Source organism: Oxyura jamaicensis, chromosome Z (genome assembly GCF_011077185.1).
Source record: "Oxyura jamaicensis isolate SHBP4307 breed ruddy duck chromosome Z, BPBGC_Ojam_1.0, whole genome shotgun sequence".
NCBI classification, from domain to species: domain Eukaryota; kingdom Metazoa; phylum Chordata; class Aves; order Anseriformes; family Anatidae; genus Oxyura; species Oxyura jamaicensis.
Genome location: NC_048926.1, coordinates 48,885,730 through 48,907,156, shown reverse-complemented (window position 1 = coordinate 48,907,156; position 21,427 = coordinate 48,885,730). Strand labels below are relative to the sequence as shown.

General features: G+C 40.8%; 2 protein-coding genes across 3 annotated transcripts; one reads left to right on the top strand and one right to left on the bottom strand.

The window, feature by feature from the left end:
• Nucleotides 1-230: 230 nt before the first annotated feature.
• HINT1 (histidine triad nucleotide binding protein 1) lies at nucleotides 231-3,770 on the bottom strand. The gene is made up of 3 exons (XM_035310528.1): nucleotides 3,592-3,770; nucleotides 1,339-1,443; nucleotides 231-558 (listed from the first exon to the last, which is right to left on the bottom strand). Exons 1-3 carry the CDS (start codon nucleotides 3,700-3,702, stop codon nucleotides 394-396), a joined length of 381 nt encoding a protein of 126 aa, XP_035166419.1. The 5' UTR covers nucleotides 3,703-3,770; the 3' UTR covers nucleotides 231-393.
• A 2,200-nt stretch (nucleotides 3,771-5,970) lies between these two features.
• On the top strand, nucleotides 5,971-20,789 carry LYRM7 (LYR motif containing 7). 2 transcript variants are annotated; one of them, XM_035310600.1, is made up of 5 exons: nucleotides 5,971-6,074; nucleotides 8,602-8,674; nucleotides 10,078-10,148; nucleotides 12,582-12,663; nucleotides 20,104-20,789. In XM_035310600.1, the coding sequence occupies exons 1-5, from the start codon at nucleotides 6,057-6,059 to the stop codon at nucleotides 20,178-20,180; spliced, it is 321 nt and encodes a 106-aa protein (XP_035166491.1). In that variant the 5' UTR covers nucleotides 5,971-6,056; the 3' UTR covers nucleotides 20,181-20,789. The 2 variants fall into 2 exon arrangements, with proteins under 2 accessions (XP_035166491.1, XP_035166490.1); XM_035310599.1 differs by lacking the exon at nucleotides 5,971-6,074 and adding an exon at nucleotides 6,775-6,813.
• The last annotated feature ends 638 nt before the right edge of the window (nucleotides 20,790-21,427 follow it).

Genomic DNA, 21,427 nt, shown 5'->3' with positions numbered 1-21,427 from the left:
ACTTTTTTGAAGTTGTAGCAGCAGCCTATGAATATTTACAAACCACCCTCAAAAAGCTTAAGTTTTCTTCCTAAAGGACATGAAAAACTGCTAAGCAGTTGCATCTTCAGGGCAAATCATTAACCACAGAACATTGTTAACAGCAGTCTGAAACACACTTATATTCACGCTCCAGAGAGCCAACATTTTAACTCGCAGAACCAAACCAGTAAGACACACGAGACAGATGATTCCCACATGCTAAATCTTTATTGTGCGAATGTTGTTCTAAGCATTTATTACCTTTCATAGACAAATATCCCCAAGAAAATTTGCATTAACAGTGGCTAGCTTGATGGGCAACAAATCTATTTGCTAGTGATTTGCATGCAGTATCTCTTGTGGTACAAAGTCTTAGCCAGGAGGCCAGCCCAACTGACGACCACCCAGAATATGGAGGTGTACATGATAGACAGACTGCCCACCCTCAGGCCCTTCATTCAAAACCATCCGGAATCCATTGGTCAGGCCCAGGTTAGCAGCACACTTCTTGCCAACAATCATTAAATGCCCAAGAAGCTGGAGGAGAAAAAAAAAAACACACACAAAAAAGGGAGAGGGCAAGAAGGGAAAGAATGAGAGCAGAGAACCATTCAGAGAGGTCAGTTAGCCAACTCTAAGAAATTCAGCCACAGCTCTTCAAACTGCTGTCAGCCAACTCACATTTTCCAGGCAAAGCTACAAAGACTGACTAAGCATAATATAGAGGGGTGCAAAAAAGAGCTATGGATAACAGACTACAGAAGTAATGCAGAAGCTAGATTTGTCTCATGGTTAAAGCCCCCATTTACTTCTTCAGGCAACATAAGTAGTTGAGGTGAAAAAACTTCTGGTTCATGTGAAAAAAAAAACTTCTTACCTTTAAAAGGCTTACAAAAATCTCTGTATTTAGTGTATATAGCTAAAAACAAAGTATTCAGGAACCCTCTGCTTAATCTCCCTTTACTAACCTTTCACCTGCCAAAAACCCCAAGCCCTGTTTTCCATATTAAAGTACTACTTACTGTAAACTGTGAGAACAGACATCTCCCTGTACTCTAAAACAACAATGTATTTTGCACTACAAATCCATACCCAGGCATTTGTTTTGCTTTAAAACAGTACTTTTACTGGGAAATCTTAATTCCATTCCAATTCTAAGCTAGAAGCAAAGGAATATATAGTGTTTTATACATACGTATAACTATAGTGTGAGAAAACTACCTCTTTAATGTCAAGAGGAAAAGTGGGAGAACCTACTAAATTCTGAAATATTTATAGAGGTACGGTTTGGGAGCAGAAAGCTTCAACGATACTTACAGATTCATCAGAATCTTCTGCTTCAGATAACCTGACAATTGGCTTCTTAGGAATCACGAGAAAATGCGTTGGAGCTTGGGGTGAGATATCATGGAACGCAAGGCACTGGAGGAAGAACAAACAGGTACAAAACAATTTACTTCAGAGAAAGGTAAGAGTTTAAGCAAATCAGCATGCCCCACTGAACACACATGTATGCAGATTATCAGACAGCCTAAGCATAAGTACAGACACGTGTTTTTCTATAGTGATATGTTACTCAAATTTCTACACACAAAATACCTGCTTACATGAACAGCGAATAATGATTTTTTAAAGTGCTACTTAAAAGCTGTTGTCTTCTCAACAATTTAACAAGCAATTAACTTAGTGATTTGTCAATTCCACATAACAACAGGAGTTGATGGGATACGTATCAATAAAAAATGTACGTTACTGCTTATTTCCCTCTCTGATTTCACTCTGTTCAATAAAACAAATAGCAAACAGTTGCTAACCATATTCCACGAATGTCTGAATATTGCTTTTGTCATAGATGACAAGGCAGTTATGCAGCTGAAGCCATATCACATTTCTGTTCTCAGTAACACCACGTATTTCAGAGAAATACTATTTCAAAATACGTATTAAAGCTGGAACTACTTCAGATATTCCCCAATTGAGGAAAAGGTATCACTTACCAAACATCAACAACTGTGCATAGTAAGTAGTTCATTCCCAACTAAGTTTATTTAATATAAAAATTAATTCAGACACTGCATGTAACACCTCATTAAACCGTATCAAATAAAACTCAATGGAAACATTTACCTCCAGCAGTGGGATTTAACATGCAACATAATAAGAACAAGGAAACAGATGTTTACATTAAATTAGGAAGTTCCAATAGGTGGAGAAAGACAAAAGGGAGCTATGGCTGCTTAGGCAAATAGCTGACAGCAGAATCCAGTCCGGCTGCTGCAGCCACCACAATCTGCAGATGCCCACACTGCGCGTGCACTCTGCTGCTTGCTGAAAGGGCATCTCTGACTTACCCATCACACGTCAGAGCAAAACTTGCAGTAGTTACTGGTTATGGCCCAAGGAGTAACATGCTTAACATTCTTCAAAATGTGCATTTCCTAGATCCTTTCATTTATTTGTGAATCAGTAATGAATCTCCTGTGCAATTCCAACTCTACTGATTTTTTAATTCTACTGAGATGAACAGTGTTAAACTGAAGCTTGACAAAGGCCATTGCATTACCTTGTCTTCCAACTGATCCTATCTTAAACTACCTTTAAGAAAAGGTCTGGTTTTAAACCTCTCTTGGTAAATTGCTTGTTTCTCCTGAACAGAGAAAAGTGATAAAAAAAGAATTGGAAAGTAAAACTAATTTGCACATAATTACATGTACGTCTTACTTTGGATTCAGCATCTCCTAAGCAACTTTTCTGTTTCAAGCAGCACCCACAGAAGAGAATGCAAATGGTACACTGACTCGAGTAGTTTAATGAGCCTAAAACCAGTAGCAAATTATTTTTTGTGGGATGGACAGCAGAAGCAATAGCTAACAAAAAGAAGTCGCAGAAAGCCTGACTGCACAGTAAACTAATTCCCACCTCAGCAAATTGTTTTTATTTTAGATGTGACTAAAACAATACTGATAATACCTTATTTCCACAGAGACTTTGTACTTTTAATACGTTTTTCCCTGCAAGCCGATTAATGATTACAAGTCTCCCTTTAATCAATATTTTCTTCTTGTAACCTTGAAACCCTTCAAGCAATACCTTCTCCCTGTAACCTTGAAAAAGGTTTTCAGTATAGTTAATAAAAGGAATTCAAGATTCGCCACAGAAGCGGAGCAGCATCCTATGGGTGACATTTTGACAGCTGCGGACATATCGAACCCTCCGGAAAGCCCATGGGAGCTGCATCACCGCTGCGATCTGATCAGAAAGCACCGTTTCACGCTACGCATCATTACCAAACGCACAAACGGGTTGTTTAATAAGGGTCTGCGGCCTGGATTGTGGATACAGTCTTACTCCATGAGCAGAAACTCTTATTCTAAGAGCAGAACACCCCCATCAATGCTATTTCATTTAAATAAATAAACAAACAAATAAAAGAAGAGGGAGCCCACGCCGCCTGCCAATTTAAGGTACCCCCCTCAGATACAGGCCGCCTTTCTGGCCTAACCCCGCCGAGGCCCGTCGGCAGCCGGCTCAGACCCTGGCTGAGGCCCCGGGGTCGGCGCGGAGCGGCACCTGCTCGTCCTCGTAGATGATATTGGCGGGGATCTCCTTGCGGATGATCTTCCCGAAGATGGTGTCGCCGCCGGGCCGCGCGGCCTGCGCCTTGCTGATCTCGTCGGACATGGCGGCCCCCGCCTGCCCCGCCGCCCGCCCGACCCGCCGCGCTTCTGCCCCCCTCGCCACGCCCCCCGCGGCGCTCATTGGCCCGCTGTCACTCCACCGCAGCCGATCCCGCCTCGCCATTGGTAGTCTCGCCTGTCTTTTGGGGATCGGGCACGCCCCTCTCCCCGCCGGGCTACGGGAGCGTGAGCGCCATGCGGCGCGGAGCGATCCGGGCGGGGGGTGCGGCCGCGGGGGAGCGTGCTGCGGCCGGGGGGGCGCTGTGGTTGTCGCCGTGCGCAGCCTGTCCTGGGACTGCGTCCCGGTGTGAGTTGGGTGCTGGTAGCGGGTCTCGTCTGTGTCGTGGGGATTCGCAGGAGAATAAAAAGCTGCTGTAAATGTCTCCCTGGAGGCCCTGCGCTGTTCGCAAGGGTTTCTGAGGAAGGGACCGTGTGGCTGCTAGCACAAAGCACAGAGGTGCTCCTGGGCACCATGGGGTGGTTTTACCCCGTGGGGCAGCTGAGTGCCATGACTGCTCTTCTAACTCCCCCTCCTCAAAGGGAAAGGGCGAGAAAGTATGATTAAAAGATCTCAACGGTTGAGATAAGGGCAGAGAGGTCACTCAACAAGTATCATCATGGGCAAAGCAGACTCAGAGTAGGGAGACTAGAGACATTCATGGCCTATTACTAACGAGAAATGAGAAACATAACAAACTAAAACACCTTTCCCCCATCCATCATCTTCAACCTCCTCCCCAAGAACAGTGCTGGGGCACAAGTAATGGAGGCTGCGGTCAGTCCCTGACACTTCATCACTGCCCCCTCACGGTCCCTGCCTGCCCCTGCTCCCACACGGCTCCGTACCACGGGGTCCATCCCCCAGGAGCAAACTGCTCCAGCACGGGTCCCCCACGGGCAGCAGCTCCCCCCAGACCCCTGCTCCAGCGTGGGCTCCTCTCCACGGGCTGCAGCTCCGGCCCGGGGCCTGCTCCTGCGGGGGCTCTCCATGGGCTGCAGCGTGGAGATCTGCTCCGTGTGGGACCCATGGGCTGCAGGGGGACAGCCTGCTCCAGGAGGGGCCTCTCCATGCACAGGCCGCAGGGGAACTGCTGCTGCCTGCCTGGAGCACCTCCTGCCTCCTGCTGCACTCCCCTGGGGGGCTGCAGGGCTGCTTCTCTCTCATTTTCTCACTTCTCTCTCCCAGCTGCTGCTGCACAACAGGTTTTTTATCCTTCCTTAAATGTGCTCTCCCAGAGGCACAACCAGCCTCCCTCACTGGCTCGGGTCTGGCCAGCAGCAGGTCCCTTTGGAGCCAGCTGGGGTATCTGAGACAGATCCATCAAGCTAGGAGTTGGCTGGGTGGGGCAGGGTGCATCTGGGAACCACAGCAGTGCCAGAAGCTGAACCTGGAGCAGCCTGACCAGAGCCTGGATGGACTGGACTGTGGGAGTTGGAGCTGGGCCCTGATGTGGCATTGCTGGGACAGTGACTGATGGCCTTGGGGCTGAAGGGGGCCCCAGGCCACGGAGGTGTATTAGTGCACGTGGGGCCCAGACATCTGCCATCAACGGCAAATCTGGTGTGGAAGACCATAACTCCTTGTTCAAGCCACCTAAAAGACATGCCTATTTTATCCATTGTTAGGTTGGATTCCTTTCTACTAATTGTGGTAGGCATGAAAATAGGGTTAATTGTTTTGAGTTCTTATTTAGTCCCAGTCATGATTTTTAAATGAACAAAATAGAGTTTTAAATGTGGCACTGCAGGTGCCATCAGCAGGTGTCAGCCACTTCCAGGGAACCAGGGCTCATCATGGGCATTGGTTTTTTGGGGGAAGACAGAATCATCTAGGTTGGAAGATACCTCCAAGATCACTAGTCCAACCTGTGACCTAACGCTAACAAGTCCTCCACTAAACCATATCCCTAAGCTCTACATCTAAACGTCTTTTAAAGACCTCCAGGGATGGGGACTCAACCACTTCCCTGGGCAGCCCATTCCAATGCCTAACAACCCTTTCAGTAAAGAAGTTCTTCCTAATATCCAACCTAAACCTCCCCTGGTGCAACTTTAGCCCATTCCCCCCTCGTCCTGTCACCAGGCACGTGGGAGAACAGACCAACCCCACCTCGCTACAGCCTCCTTTCAGGTATCTATAGACAAACACCTTAAGTGTTTGGGAACTGGAGGAGACAGTCGCTAAGCCGCTGCCCATCACATTTGAGAACGGCCCCCCCATTTCCCCTCAGGAGCCGGGGACAGGGGGCGCTCAGTTCCCCTCCGGCTCCCCTCAGGCTCCCGTCGCCGCCCGCTCCCGCCCCGTCCCCGCGCCCCTTCCGCCTCCGCCCCCTGCGCGCGCAGAGCAGGGCGGTCGCCATGGCGAGCCGCGGCCGGGTGAGCGCGGCGCGCATGCGCGGCGGGAGACTGGGGACGGCGGTGGGGTCGGTGGGGTCCCGCGCTGCCCCCGGCCCTCGGGTTAGCCCCCGGGGGTGGAAATAGCGAAAGAGCGACTGGGAGCGAATAATGTGCGCCATGGCTTATTTTGCGGGCGTTAATTGAGGGGTGAGGACGCGGAACGAGGGAGCGGTGGCCTCCTCCTGTCCGCGGGGAGGTGGAAGAAGGAGGCTAGCTGCGAGGCAGGAGGCGTTTAGTGGGTAAAATGCGTTAAAATAATAAATAAAGGCGCAAAGGTGAGAAGCGGGGACGGGGTAGGTATCCAAACCTTTCACCTTTACGGAGGACTTGCGAGGGAATTTGAGCCGCCTTCTAGCGCTTTATATCCGGGCGTCCGGGTTACTAATGCTCGGCATCAGGGGTTAGGCTGGTGCCGTGTTTCAGGGGATGGCTGTGGGGCACGGCCGGGTGAGCCCAGCGGGAACCCCTGCCCCAGGTGGTCTGCGGTGGCCCGTGGGTGACCTGGTGCGGTGAAGAACTTCCCAGGTGGGGCTTGCAGTAAGAGGTGAAGAGCGCACGCACAACACACACCACCACCAAAAGAAAAAAAAAAAAAAAAGAATACTGAAAAACGTTGAACCAAGAGTTTGAAGTAGCCATAAAATGCTTCCTCTGGCTTCGCCACTCGTGCACGTTTGACTCAAAGCTGTTTGTAATGGTAATCGTGTTATTTGCAAAGATGGTGAAAGATTATGGGACTGAAATAGTCAAATGATCTGTCCAAATAGCATCGTCAAATCTCCTAAAACGCATCAACAGATCAAGAAAGTTACTCGCTGATTCTCAGTAGTATTGGTTTATTTTCCACAGTTTCAGCCATCTGGGAATGCTTTTTGTTGGCTGTGAATTTTTAAGGGCATGGAAGTGAAAGTAAGTCAGCAGGGTCCACTTTCTCTGATTTCATACGTAGTATATCTGCAACAACAGGACACTTGATCATGAATTATGAAGTGCTCTACTCCACTGAGGTGGAGCAAGGTTGGAACTTGCTGGTTTTTATAAGTTGTCCCTTAATAGCAATAAATTTATGGTAGTGTTATTTTATGGAAGCAGTACTAAACTGTTTGAAGGATTTTACTGTTTCATAGCTTTTCTCTCATCTCCTCTGTCTTTTTCTCTTCCTGTGTCTCTGGATGAATTATCTTAAAATGTAGCCAAGTGAACAGCTGAGCAGAGGGATGAGAACTTGAGATTAAAAATCTAAAAATGTCTTGACATCTGGTGGAAGTACAAGGATTCAGAGACACTTGCTGCTTCTTTCTCTCACTGAGAGACCAAAAAAAAGAGCACTTTTTCCAGGGCCCTGCTAGGATGTATTTACTGGCTGCTGTCCCATCATTGGCCTTTTACCTCCAGAGGACAGGCTTGCTTGCTTCTCCAGTTTACAGATACAAAGCACAGTGATGGATAAGAGAGGCGTTTCTCAGTTACAGACCTGCATTTCCTCTGTTTCCTTCTGATAAATTTGTGGAATACTAATTGTGAGAAAACTCGAGAAAACTCAAGAAAACTCAAGAAAATTCAAGATTATTGTGAGGTACTGATAATTGTGCCTTCTAGTGGTGCCTCAACATAAGAGAAAGTGCTAGAAATAACTTCAAAAAGTGTGACATGAATGGGCTTTTTTTTTGGTACTTGTCACAGATTGACATGAGGTCAGGAGTTTCAGAGGGTTTCTATAATTCATTACAGTCTGTATAAATAAACAGTCTGAATTACATGCCTGTGAGCAATGATTATCAATATTTTTGCTTTACATCCATAGCAAGATCTGTCATCTCTACATTGTAAATCCTAATTTTTTGAGTGTTCGTTTCTAATGATTTTTTTATTTGCTGATCTGGCAGTTACATTTAGAGAAATACTTCCTTTTTTGTTAGTTTTGCCCCATTACCTATAGAAGTATGTATTACCTATAGAACTATGTATTACAGGGAGAAATTAAAAAGACTTTTTCTAATTAGTTAATATACAATTTTGAGATCCTTTGGAAGTTCACTTTCTTTACAATGGCTTTTAAGTGTGAGAATACTTTATCCTTTTTTTTTTTTTTTTTAATTGGAGAATATCCAGTAATGTAACCGTGAAAGTCCTTGCACAGGTATTCTGGTTCTGTTGTTTGTTTTTAGTATTTACACAATAAATATGCTTGCATGAAAGTACTGTCAGGATTATATCCCCACCATGCCAAATGATTACTTAGAAGTGTATTGCTGGTACTCTCTAGCATCTCAGATAGATTTGTAACATCTAGAACCATCTAGGAATTTTATTTCCTTACATCTGCTTTGGTTGCAAGTTAGTTGATCAGGAACTGAGGTAAAGTGTTTCAGATACTGATTTCATACTAGATGTCACGCTAAAAGGCAGCAATGTGAAAGCCACAACGCTGTTAATTGCAGCATGCTAGTTTTAACTAAGAATCTTGCTGGCAAACAAGCTAATCCTATTGATGTTGTATTGACAGGTTTTGAAGCTTTTTAAATTGCTACACAGAACCCGGCAAGAAGTTTTTAAAAATGATACCAGAGCCCTCGAAGGTAAGATAGAATTTCTTGTGGTGGATGCTTACCTACCTTTTTGTGGAACTTTTCTGCGTGTTACATGCCTGAGTAAGATTGATGCTTACAGTCATTGCCGTGTCTGTGGAGACTTGATAGGGCTTCTTTGTTAATGTTACAGGGATGCTGCTGCACCTGTGCTCTTTTTACTAAGGGAGTAAAAGTGATGAAGGGACCTAATAATACTCCCTTTTCCAGGGGAGGTGATGATGCTTAGTATTGACTTGAGCCAATTCTGCAGCTCCTGTTTGTATTTAGCTGTGCTAACTCTTCTCTCAAGACCAGTATGTGATACAAGAGCCAAAAATGCAAGGGAAGGAGATGGGAGTACTTCTTTTGTTCTCAGTATTGGCCTATGCCTATTTTAAGCAACTGTAATTTCAGTAGTAATCTTTCTGTCTCATCCAAACAGTCTTTTTGAGAGAAATAGCAACTATTTTCTGTTCTTTCTCTGTATTTTTTGCAGCTCTTTCAATTTTTTCTTCTTCTTTGTTGTGATAGCATACAGAGAAGATGGGCAACATGAAGCCATGAATGTTCTTTATTTCTACTGACTTGTAAACATAAACATTACTGCTGCTGCAAGGGAGGGTATATTAATGCCATTTTATGAAAAATAGCTGGAGAGGGGAGAATTTATATTCAGATATTTTCATTCTTTTGTGAAATGTGTATGTACATATCTTGAAAGAGAGAAGGAGCTTAAAGAGTAGGCAAAAGAACATACACAGAGAAAACTCTTAATTATCTTTCATTACATGATTCCTTTCCACATTTTGTAGACAATTATTGGGGGAAACCTGTATGTGTCCATAAACAGGCATCCTTTAAGTTGAAAAAAAAAATTGACTGTTAGAGTCAAGCTTCTTAAGGAAAACATCTCTTTTTATTGAACCACGGTGGTCTTTTGGGAATTTTTAAGGTTTTTTTCCTTCTTTCCTTCTCTTCAGTCCAACCAGAGCATGTTTAAGTGCTGGAGTTTATCCTCTTTATGTATGGCTGCCCTTCAGGGTATAAACACTGCTTCTGCAGCAACTGACATTTTAGTAATGGCCTCTGTATGTCAGTTCTTTTTAAAGCTCATAATGCTAGACGAGCAATCAAAGCACTGTATTTTGCTGCTGTACCAGTCAACTCAAAATATGACATCACCTGAAGTCCATGGAAATCTTGTATTAAGACTGGACTGAGTGCACCAGGAAGGGAATGGCATCTTTCTTTTAGGGGAAAGGAGTAGGTAGCCAAAGGAATGTAGACATAAGCTAGGTTAACGACCTTGAGGCAGATATAATGGTCGTAGGACTGTGAGCTTTGACAGTGACAAATATACGATTATGATTTTGTTCACAGTTGTTCACATTTACTTTGCTTACTTTATTTAGCTGCAAGACAAAAGATAAATGAAGAATTCAAAAATAACCAAAATGAGACATCTGAAGAGAAAATAAATGAGGTATTTATCTGTTTGCATGTTTTTTGTTCGTTTGTTTTTTCCAAATTGAATAAAAATACTTTAAAAAGGGGAGCCTTTTACTTAAAAGATCTCTAAACCAACACAAATGCTTACTGGGTCATTATGAAAGCCAGGTGAGTCAGAAAAGGCTTTTCCACTGATCTTTTTTTTTTATACATAGTATATCATAGAGTTTTGCACATACAACAATACATAGTGAGAAGGCTTCTTCTGGTATTTCAATATGCTTATTTTGAAACTTAGAACAATATGAATGTTAGTGTTTTATGTTGCTATTCTTCGTGAAAATATTTGTTTTCCTTATAACACACCTGAGCTTTGTTCACTTAAGTTTGTCTTCTTGTTCTTCTTCAGTTTGTTGTGCAGAGAAGCACAGAAAGAGATAGAAGATACAAATAATCTGCAGTTATTGGCAGAGACAAGGAAATTACTTTGCTTCCTGATCACAAATGAGGTGGCTTCTTTTGTAGGAGGTAGAAAACAGGCAAATGGTCATGACTATTGTAACTCAGACAGATTATTTATACTATTGGGCCTTTTTGGCTTTTTTTTGTTTGTCTGTTTGTTTGTTTTTTGTTTGTTTGTTTTGCTTCTTTCCTCATGGTGCATTGAAAGGAATAGAGCATTGCATTACCTTTGTTCAGTTATTTTAACACATTTTACTGAGTAATTATTCTAAAACTCACTGGGGTGTGAAAAGAGACTTCTTCTCTATTAGCTATTTCTAGTTATTAGTATATATTTGGAGGAAAAATTCAGACGTTATCATTCAGCCTTGTAAGGGACCACATTTCCAGTTTCATTGGGTGCTAGTGTGTAGCTCTAACATTGACAATAATGTGTTGTAAGAAAGTGCTTCCATCTGTCCCTTGCAGAAATAAGTCTAAACCTTTCAAACTTTGTAGCATTTCTTCTTGTTGTCAGGCCCCAGAAGTAATACCTTTGTGTTTACGTTCTGGGTATCTGCTCTGTTAAATTGTATGTTCTGTGTGTGATAGGTGTACAGAAAAAATACTTGCTGTAGTTTTTAAATCTATGTTTTTTAGGAGTGGCAACCAATAAAATACATATGTAACTTCTTAAATATGGGTTAGTTGATACATTGATTTATAGAAGTCAGTGGAAGAAATTCTTGACTTTCATCAAAACTGCAGTATCCTAGAACATCATAGAAGCTGGGTGTTATATACTGAAGTGACTTGAATGCAGAAGAACTGAATCAAATGACCTACAGGACTCTTAAGAATCTGGAAAATTATTTGCATAATCACCAGGGGAATTATTGTTCAGCTAACAAAAGTAAATGCTGAGCAACCACTGTTCATTACTTTGCCAGAGTTGAAAGCCGAAATATCTTCTAATACGACATCAAATATTAAAATATGTAGTGACATAAGGAGGTAGGAGTAACTACAATGTTAGAATGTGAAATGCCGCTGCATCTACAGCATTTTACTTCAGAACAGGAGTGCACTTTTAAAGTTACCTTGGTTGTCTCCACGTACTGTGATTTGTCTTCTTTTGTGAAGCAGTCTCAGAGCGCATGACAATTCCTTTAAGATGAAGCTGAAATGGAAGGTGTGCTTCAAGAACATGCAGTCTGGCTGCTAATGCACTTCGCACAGGGGGAACCAGAAGATACTTAGTCCAAACCCTTTGAAAGGGAGAGGGCGCATAGAAATTTTGTGTAGATGTCAAGTCCTTAGCTCCAACTTGTACTTTGCAAAAAGCCTCTCCTGTTGGTACGCACTACTTCCTAGTGTAGGCATGTCTCCCAGAGCGACTCACTTGTGCTAATTCATTTATTTCTGACGAAGGTATCGTGCAAACAAATACTACAGTTCTGATAATTGCTCAGCAAAATTGGCAAGGATTACTCTGTTTATCCTTTTGATGAGGGAAGGAATTCTGGGCTTTTTGCCAAATATTAATGCCTCTGCTAATCACGGTCCTCTGTTTTTTCGTTAACCCTCAGTGTTCTTGTTGTATTTTGTCTCTGTTTTTGAGTCCTTATTTCAAGAGCAGGAATGTTAAAAGAGCCAGCTTGCGCATTTGTTAAAGGGTACTTGAATTTTGCTATTGAGGCATTCACTGATTATCTTTGATCATTGGAAAATAGTTAATTTTTTGGGTAATTGCATTATATTTTATTCCTTTGCAGTTTTAATTCGGTATATAGATCTTATACTGCTGTATGCTACTGAGCTTGTTTCCTTCCTCTCATGCTGTAGCTTGTATGTCAGCTCATGTGGTACTCCATGACCTCCAAAGTGAAAGCTACATATAGATAGTAGGTAGCCTATTGAATAATAGAACTGACTGACTTCGGTATTTGAATAGCTCTCTAGTGTAGAAAATACCGTCAGGAATAATTGTGTATTATTTAAATTACTCTTTTTTTTCCCTTACTAGCTTCTGAAAATAGCTTCAGATGTTGAAGTGATCCTCAGAACTTCCGTTATTCAGGCAGTGCACACAGATTCCAACAAAATACGTGAGTAAAGCTGCTTGCTTAAAGATGTTTAAAAATTTTGTAGTTTGCTTAGTTTTCAAGTTTTCTATGTATTCATTAGAGGGATAGAGAGGGCAGAAGTCTGCCTCTTGTTTGTTTCTGCCTATACAGTATAATATAGTATAATGTAATTTAACCAGCAGAAGTTTCAAAGGTACAAATTTTCTACACAGTTGTTTTTTGGTTTTGTTTGTTGTTGTTTTTCGAAATATGCAAGCTGGTAGAAAAGAGGCACAAACTGCCTTTAATGCCCTCATGGGGAAAAATAAGTTTTAATTGGTACCTTAACCATTAGGAGTGACAGCAAATAGTTAGCAAGTCAAGCTGCATGTACTGGCTAATCAGTCAGTGTATGTCTGAAGGAATTAACCACAATTTTTTCTCTAGGTTTTTGCTCTGCTAAATAGGTAGAAGGTGTGTGAGCAGAATTAACAAATGCAGTGTGTATGCTGCCTATAGAGTAGCTTTTTTTTACAGGATTGTTGTTTTCTATCCAAAACCTTGTTCTGACAACTTACGTTGCAGATTCTTCCTTGGAACATGCCACACGGTTATGACCTTGATGGAAAGGCCTATCAAATTCTGAAACTTTGACTCTTGGTTTGGAAGTCCGCTAATCTTGTAGGCAAACAGAAGAGAAATAGTAGATTCAGTTTACACCAAACAGCTGTATGGTAGATTATAGGAGAAATCTTCAGGTGTATGTGTCATTTTCTTTCTCTTCTGTGTAGGAGGAAATTCTTCACTCAGAGAGTGTTGAGGTGCTGGCACAGGTTGCCCAGAGATGCCTCATCCCTGGAGGTGTGCAAGACCAGGTTGGATGAGACCCTGAGCAACCTGTTCTAGTGGGAGGTGTCCCTGTCCATGGCAGTGGGGTTGGAACTGGATGGGCTTTGAGGTCCCTTCCAACCCAAGCCATTCTGTGAGTTAGTGGTGTCTGTAAATCATTGCGTCTGTTTTCAGGTTTATGTTTGGTAAAGCATTTAACATTAGAATAGCCCTCATGATCAAGGACAAAGATACGTCTAGACTGTGTTGGCAATGATTCTACAGTGATCCTAGGTAGATGGCAGTAGAAAAGTAGGAACAAAGCAAGTGCATTTCATATCTTCCAGGTGTTTACAGCGGACACCACTTCCAGAGCCAGGGATGTTTTCTGTTTTAGTTCTCCTTAGTTAATTTCTTTATCAGTACTTGCTTCCATCATCCCATGCAAATTTCTTGCATCTAGATGTTTTTGTCAGAGAATTTACTGTGGTATGCATAGAGAATTGCTTACTGTAGTATGTTTTGAGTGAAGTCCTGCTTACGAATCACTGTCCATTTTCACCAAGCTTCTCATGGTTTTTTAAGCCCCTTGTTGCCTTTGGTTTGTTTTCGTCATCTATGGAACAACTTCTATGTGAAACAACAACTGAATGCTTGTGATCATTCTGTTGCTCTTTGCGTTCAGAGCTAACTGCAGTCATCAGGCTATGGGAAAACCTGGAATATTTCATTTTTGGCTGCCATGTGCATACATTTATTTATTTTTACAAAATTATCATTACAATCATTTAAGTGGTCAAAGTAAACTTCATCAGTTTCTTTGCATTTTTTTTGTAACCTGTGTGTGTTCAATGTCTCTACATTAAAAAACTATTCAGGCTGGTAATAATTGGAAAAATAGTCCACTGTTCAATTCATTTTCCAAGAAATTTAGAAATACATTGAAAAGTTTGGGTATCAGGGCAAATATGTGTAGAAATCTACTTTTGACACCCCTCCCTTGCGAGAACTGTTCACTTACTTTTCACTTCCTTTCATTACTTTTCACTTAGAATCATAGAATATTCTGAGTTATAAGGGATCCATAAGGATCATTAAGACCAAAGACCTGGATCCTCACAGGACCACCCAGAAATCAGACCCGAAGTCTGAGAGTTTGGTCCAAATGCTTCCTGAACTCCGGTAGGCTTGGTGCCACGACCACTGCTCAGGGGAGCCTGTCCCAGTGCCCAACCTCCTTTTTGGTGAAGAACCTTTCCCTTGTCTAGCTGTATGCTGGGTGTTTTGTTCATAAGGATACTGTGAGAAACAGTATCAAAAGCTGTGCTAAAATAAACTAAAAAAAAAAATCCATCAATTGGCTTCCCTTGGTCAACTAAGTGAATGACCTTGTTATAAAAGGAAATTAAACAGGACTTTCCCCTTATGAACTCATGATGGCTGCATTGTCTTTCAGGTGTTTTTCAATAACTCCTAAAACGATATTTTCCATAATTTTACCAGGCACCGAAGTAAGACAGACAGGCCTGTAATTACCAGGTTCATCTTTCTTGTCATGTTTGAAAAATGGGATGATATTTGCCAGCTTCCAGTTGACTGGGACCTCTCCAGATTCCCAAGACCATTTGGAAATAAGGGAGAGAGGTCTCATGAGACATCAGCCAGCTTTCCAAATAACTTGAGATGAATCCCGTTGAGCCACATCCAGTTGCATGCATCCAGCTGGAGCAGCAAATCCTGCACAAGTTTGGTGTTGGCTGGGAATTTATCATTCCCACAGTCATGGTCCTCCAAATCAGGGCTGAGTATCCCAGGGCCCATCATCAGTGTTGAAGACAGACATGAATTAAATGTCTCTACTTTTTCTATATCCATGCTTGTGAGGTGACCATCCTCATCAAGTAATAGACCTATGTTATCTCTGGTCCTCCTTTTGCTGTTATCATACTTAAAAAGTCCTTTTTGTTGTCAGCCACACCACTTACCAGGTTCCACTTTAACTGAGCTTTGGCCACACAGATTTTCTTCCCACCATGGCAAACAGCATCTCTGTAGTTCTCCCATGTTGCCAGACCTCGCTTCCAGTGACCACACACTTTCCTTTTCTGCATAAGCTCTAGAAGAAGATTCCTGCTCAGCCAAGCTGATCTTTTTTCCTGCCTGCTTGAATTCCAGTATTTTGGAATTGCCTGTTCCTGTGCTCTTAAGAGGTGGTGCTTAAAAAATTGACCAGCACTGATGGACTGTGCACAGTTTAGCCAGTGATACATCCATGCAAGACCTTACATTTTCTTAAGAGCATGCTTTGAGACATTTCTGGCAGTGCTGGCATGCTGTGGCAGTGCAACAAGAGCTGTTTAGAGAATGCCAACAGGGTCTCTACGGCAGAATTACCATCACAAAAAATGGAATCCAAATGTATTCGTATTCAAATACTAATTCATGTTCTAATACAATGTGAGTGTATCTGGAGCATGAACAACTTCCTTTTGGTAGAGGCAAACAAATCTAGGGAACACTTACACAGGTGGGGTATACGAAAATCCATGAGACCTGATGCAGTGCACCCGTAGTGCTGAGGGAGCTGGCTAAGGTCATTGCAAAGCTGCTCAGCTGTCTTTGAAAGGTCATGGTGATTTGGGAAATTGCCTGGGGGCTTGGAGAAAGGAAATGTCACTACACTTTTCAAGAAGGACAAGAGGGAACCTGCGAGACTACAGGCTGGTCAGTCTCACCTTTATTCCTGGGAAGATGGCAAGCTGATTCTCTTGGAAGATGTTTCCAAACATACTAAGAACAGAATGGTGACTGTGATTAGTTAGTGAAGATCTATGAAATCATGCCTGACAAACTTCATGCCCTTCTGTGTTGAAAGGGATGACTTAGTGGGCATGGGAAGAGCATTGATTGTCTTTTGACTTTAGCAGGGCTTTCAGCACCGTCCCCTTAACATCATAAGAATACAGTGATAGAATTGCCCCCAGCTAATTTTACAGCATTCCTGGAGAAAAGGTGACGACAAAGTTTGCATGGTAGATGGAGGTCTTTCAGAGTCTAGTACTAGCCAGGAAAACTTCGTCATCTAGGAAGAAATGCTATAGGGTGTATTTGAACTTATGAACACAAAGGTTATCATTATGCAGCTTCTTGCCTGTTAATTTTTTCTCTGTTTTGGATAGGTCTAAGCTCTGCTTCTTGCTATACTTGATATTTCTGTAATAAGAACAAAATAATAATTTCAAAACAGCCATCACAGTTTGAAAGCCATGTGTGTTATGTGTGTTTGGAATATATATTTAAGTGAGAAATATTTAATCTTGACAGGTAGTGAGTCATCATGTAAAAGATCAGGAATGCTTAGAGAAGTGTAGAGCATTATGTTAAGAGTTCCCAGAATAAGAATGAACACTATTAAAAATGTCAGGAGTGGGTAGATATTCCTGCTTAATTATACAGAGAGTATTCAGTGAAGCCGGAATTTACATTTACACCTAAAAGAAAGAAAAAAAAAGTTTTTAATTTTACATAATAATTCGTAAAGGTCATGGCAATGAAAAAAATCTTTGTGGCCAGAAGCATGTTCTATGTCAAAATACAAAAAAGCAGAAATGAAACTAGATGTACAGCTTGATATTGTAGTAGAAAGAGTAAAAGTAAATCTCCTTCCAGATAGAATATACAGACATTTATACTGTGGTAAATAAAACAGTAACAAAGCATTAGTTCCTAAGTACCATTGTTTGAGCAGGTTTCTAGTGCATTTGTGTCTTTCCAAAGAATCAGCTTGGATTAGTCAGATAGGACTGTGATGGAGGCAATTCTAGCATAGCTCTTATTATAGTATTATTGTCACTGGTAGTAGAGAGTGTGCCATTAGAAATTTTCTGAAACCATATTCAGAATTTTTAGGGAGTTGAAGTAATTGTCACCACATAGTTTGGTGACAGTTTATGCTGAGTAGCATGACTAGTGTGGTATGTGCCTATAAATGGGTGTGGTTTCCGCTGCTGCTCCATTTTTTTTGAGTATGTTTTACTGCTGTTCCCATCCTTGCCTCTTTGTATAGAAAAAACGTCTAAGATTAAAAAAAAGGAAGAAGTTGGAAGTGGGACTTTAACTTTCAGTTCAGTCTATGGATAGCTGTCTAGAGGGCTTCTTAATTTTATTTTTCCTTTCTGACATTGCAAGCAGAGTTTTGTCTGTAAAAACAGTGCCTGGAGCACTTGCATGTTTAAGGAAGTGGTATCTTTTGGCTCATGAACTGTGCTATCTTTTAACTTTACTTAAAGCAAGCATGTACATGATGAAAATAATCACCTTCTTTATACTCCCCTTTGCTTTTTGGTACCTGTGAGCTAGTTTATGAAGGGAAGTTTGTTGTAGGAAGTGCCTCTGTAGGTATATGAGTCCACTTAAGTAGTAAATTGAACAGGTATTCATTTCCAATACAGCTTTGATTTAAAAAGTTGTAGTAGAGTAAGGTCAAACTTCTGATCCTTAATTTTTATTCTCTGTGGTAACTTTCACAGTGCCAAGAGAATTTCAGTTATCTCCTATGTTGTTTTTATGGTGTCGTGTGTTACGTGAGATGGTTGGTGCTGATTTAGTGGGGAAAAAAAAGTTATTTTCATCTGCAGATTCAAGGATAGGTAGACTTTAAGAAGCTTTCAGTTGTCTTCAAATGGATAATGAAAATGTGTTTATTGTTTTCTAGTTTAGAATGGAAGAGAGATTGTGAACTTCTCTTGCTTCTGAATGAGCTATTCTTTAAGTTACTAAAGTTAAGATAAAAACATTTAAAATAATTTGTAGTGTGTCTTAAGGTGTCTGCTTGAGTTGCTGCTAGCTGGCAAATAATAAGTGAACCCCTTTGAAAAGTTCACTTTTTGTAGTGTTTTATTCTAGGTGCTACGTGTTTATTTTAGAAAATGTGTAGGTTGCTGTAATAGAAAGTGCATTGGCCTATATGGAGTGAAAATGTAAAATACTTGCATTTGAGCTGTATGACCTTAATAATAATTAATAACACAATATGTTCCAGAAGCCTATTTCTGCAGTTTGTTTCCTTGAGTTCATAATCTTCTGACTCTAACTTTTTATATTTTGGCTGACAATATATGATTTAGTTACATCTGCTGTTTTTCTATCTCTGCAATCCTGCACCTCTGGTCTTAGGCAGTGAGAACAAATGTTGGGAAGGGGAACATTTTCCCTAATCAAATGATACCATTATGTGCCGTCATAACTTTAGAAACAGTGCACAGGGCAATGTTACACTTTCCAAAAACAATTTGGGTCTGCTGTGTATAGTCAAGTTTGTATTTAGTTGTAAATTAGGTTGAGCGTTCCTTACTAGAGATAAGACGTTTTCATTTAAGAGCTTTTTAGTCACATTAGACATTTTTTCTTTTTTTTCCCCAAATTATCCAGTAGGAGTTATGTTACCCAGCATCTTCCATTCTATTATTTTCATTTTAATTTCTAATGGTACGAGTTTACATTTTATCACACATGCTACATGTTCTGATTCTTTTGATGTGCTGAGTACATAGCATATGTTCAAAACTTAGCTTTTTAAAGGAAGGTTTAAAAGTTCTTTCAGTCATTATCTGTTTGTACTTAGTGTTTTTCAGTACTTTATATCAAATTCTCTTTTTTAATTTCTGTTATCTGTTTCAGGTGTGTATATCAATCAATATGACTTGTCATAAAATTAATTATCAGTCTTTTCTCTGTAAGAGAAACAGAACTGCAAGTTTATTTAAAGGTCTTAGAAACTCATTTAATGGATTGCTATCAGTCCACAAAGGCAAAAGGAACATAACCTTAAGGAAATCAATTGTCTTTCTTACAGTACACGGGGAATTGGTGTACTTGGGACAGAATGTTTGTCATTACACACAGGCACACGTGTACATTTGTACAGGTTTGCTATACGCTCAGCGGATGTCTGACTTAGTCGAAGTACAGCATTATGATCTGAGCTGTTTATGCTTTAGTTTGTACTGCTTGAGCAAATCCAACACAACACAGCTCCTTCCCCTAAGGAAGACAAGACAGGCTGATTTCTAAGAGCTAAATGGAAAGAACTTATCAGAAACAGGTTAAAGTGACTTGTAATTAGACAAACCCTGACGTGATGCAGTTCTGTGAGGATATAGCGGGCATAATTGCCATTTGATATTTTCTTTTTCTGTTGGCCTGTAAAGCAGCTGTGAAAAGATGATTGTTACGGATTAGATTTCAGGAGGTTGAAGTGGAGGGCTATGCCAAATTTAATGTTAACTTTGGGAATTGTTGAAGTAAATATAATCTGACTCAAGAGTGTTAGAATTGCCATTCACTCTCTTGTTAAAAGCTATTGCAACAGTTTGACATTTTTTATGAATTATTAATGCTATTACAATATTTTCAGTGTTACTAAAAGGAAAATGGTGAAGGAAATATCCTATTTAGCAGAAGGTAAAACCGGTATAATTTTGTCTTAGATAGTTAACCGTGATGCTGCTTGTATGTGTACCAGAAGTTTAATTCTTTTTTTAGTAACCTGATTTTTTGTTTGTAAAAATTAAAACAACTTTATGATTTTAAGTAGTATTTGCCATAAGATGATATTCCTAATAGTTGTGTTTTTTGTTTTTTGTTTTTTAACAGTGCTCATACCCAGGAAGGATCTGCTGCAAGACAATACTCCTTACCTAGATAAACCAACGAAAAAGCGTGAATCCTGAGGAGAGCATGCACTTCTCCCCAGTAGGATAATATCTGGTAATAAGACCTGTGAAAAACAGCAGTAGATACCTGTCTTAACTGTTTTTCAAATTTTAATTTTTATTATTATTGCCAAGAACATGGACTAAAACCACCAGTTTTACTGTTTGTTATGATATCATCGTGAACTTCTTTTGTGGAAGATACTAATATTTCCACAGAAGTTCGAGAGACAGTTCCCTTTAAAAAAAAAAAAGTACATAACTATATATATATGTTTGTGTGTGTGTATATATATATATGTATGTACTGCTGAATTGTGTTACTTCAGCCAGGAAGTTTTTAATTATGATAAATATCAGACGGAGATTGTTTCCTAGCAATCCAGAGTTTTTGGAAACTAAATGCAAGTGAAATGCAGTTCTTAATCCTGATAATATTTGTAAGTTTGTCATCAATCATACACTGCTTTGAACTAGTGGAAAACCATCTTGTGGAGCTTACTGTTAAGTTTCTGCTTTGCTCCAAAAGCATGATTTCTGAAGTTGTTGTTAACTGTACACTAAAATACTGTAATGTTGGAGACTTCTTAAGGTTGAATAAACTATTCTGGTGTTGCAGATGGGAAAGTGTGTGTAGTGTTTTTCTTCTGGCTCGCACCTTTGAACAAGCAGGGTTGGCAGGTTTTGAGTTTGTGGTTGACAGTGGAACAAGAGAATTTAACCATAACCTCACCTCAGGATATTGCTGTAGATATCAGGGTCTGTGAGTAATTTTGTTTTTGTTTATCTTGTGATTACAATATTATAGTAACGTAATGAGGCATTTTCCAAAGGAAAGTGTCTTCTTACTTAGTTACAAGTGATCTGACTTGCCTAGACTGAAGTTATGGTGAGGTTTACTAAGCCCTTATCAATTCATCTTATTTTTTTTTAAAGAAAACTCATTTGTTTCTCACTGAACTCACCATACAACTTTGTTCACTGCCATTTTAATTGGAGCCAGCCATACAGGGGTACGCAGAATCTTCTGTTAAATCTGCAGCAGATTTAGCATGGTAGGATGTAAGTGTAGCAACACAGAGGAATGAGGTAGCCAAGCAGTAGTGTACTACACTATTTCAGATCCAAATGAACCTATTTATTAAGTATCAAAGATGTCAGTATCTCATATCCCTGTGTTTTCTGACCTGGACTGTGTAAAACAAAAAAAGAGGTGCTTGAATCAAATCTTTCCCTCACATAGTGTGTGGCAACAGGGCAAGTAC

Excerpts from the sequence above, each read along its gene's own strand:
- HINT1 (XM_035310528.1), bottom strand. The coding sequence starts at position 3,702 with ATGTCCGACGAGATCAGCAAGGCGCAGGCCGCGCGGCCCGGCGGCGAC. Across the intron at positions 1,444-3,591 it reads TCATCTACGAGGACGAGCAG|TGCCTTGCGTTCCATGATAT; the intron begins GTGCCGCTCCGC and ends TTCTTCCTCCAG. Across the intron at positions 559-1,338 it reads CAGAAGATTCTGATGAATCT|CTTCTTGGGCATTTAATGAT; the intron begins GTAAGTATCGTT and ends TTTCTCCTCCAG.
- LYRM7 (XM_035310599.1), top strand. The coding sequence starts at position 6,790 with ATGGTAATCGTGTTATTTGCAAAG. Across the intron at positions 8,675-10,077 it reads TGATACCAGAGCCCTCGAAG|CTGCAAGACAAAAGATAAAT; the intron begins GTAAGATAGAAT and ends TACTTTATTTAG. Across the intron at positions 12,664-20,103 it reads CACAGATTCCAACAAAATAC|TGCTCATACCCAGGAAGGAT; the intron begins GTGAGTAAAGCT and ends GTTTTTTAACAG.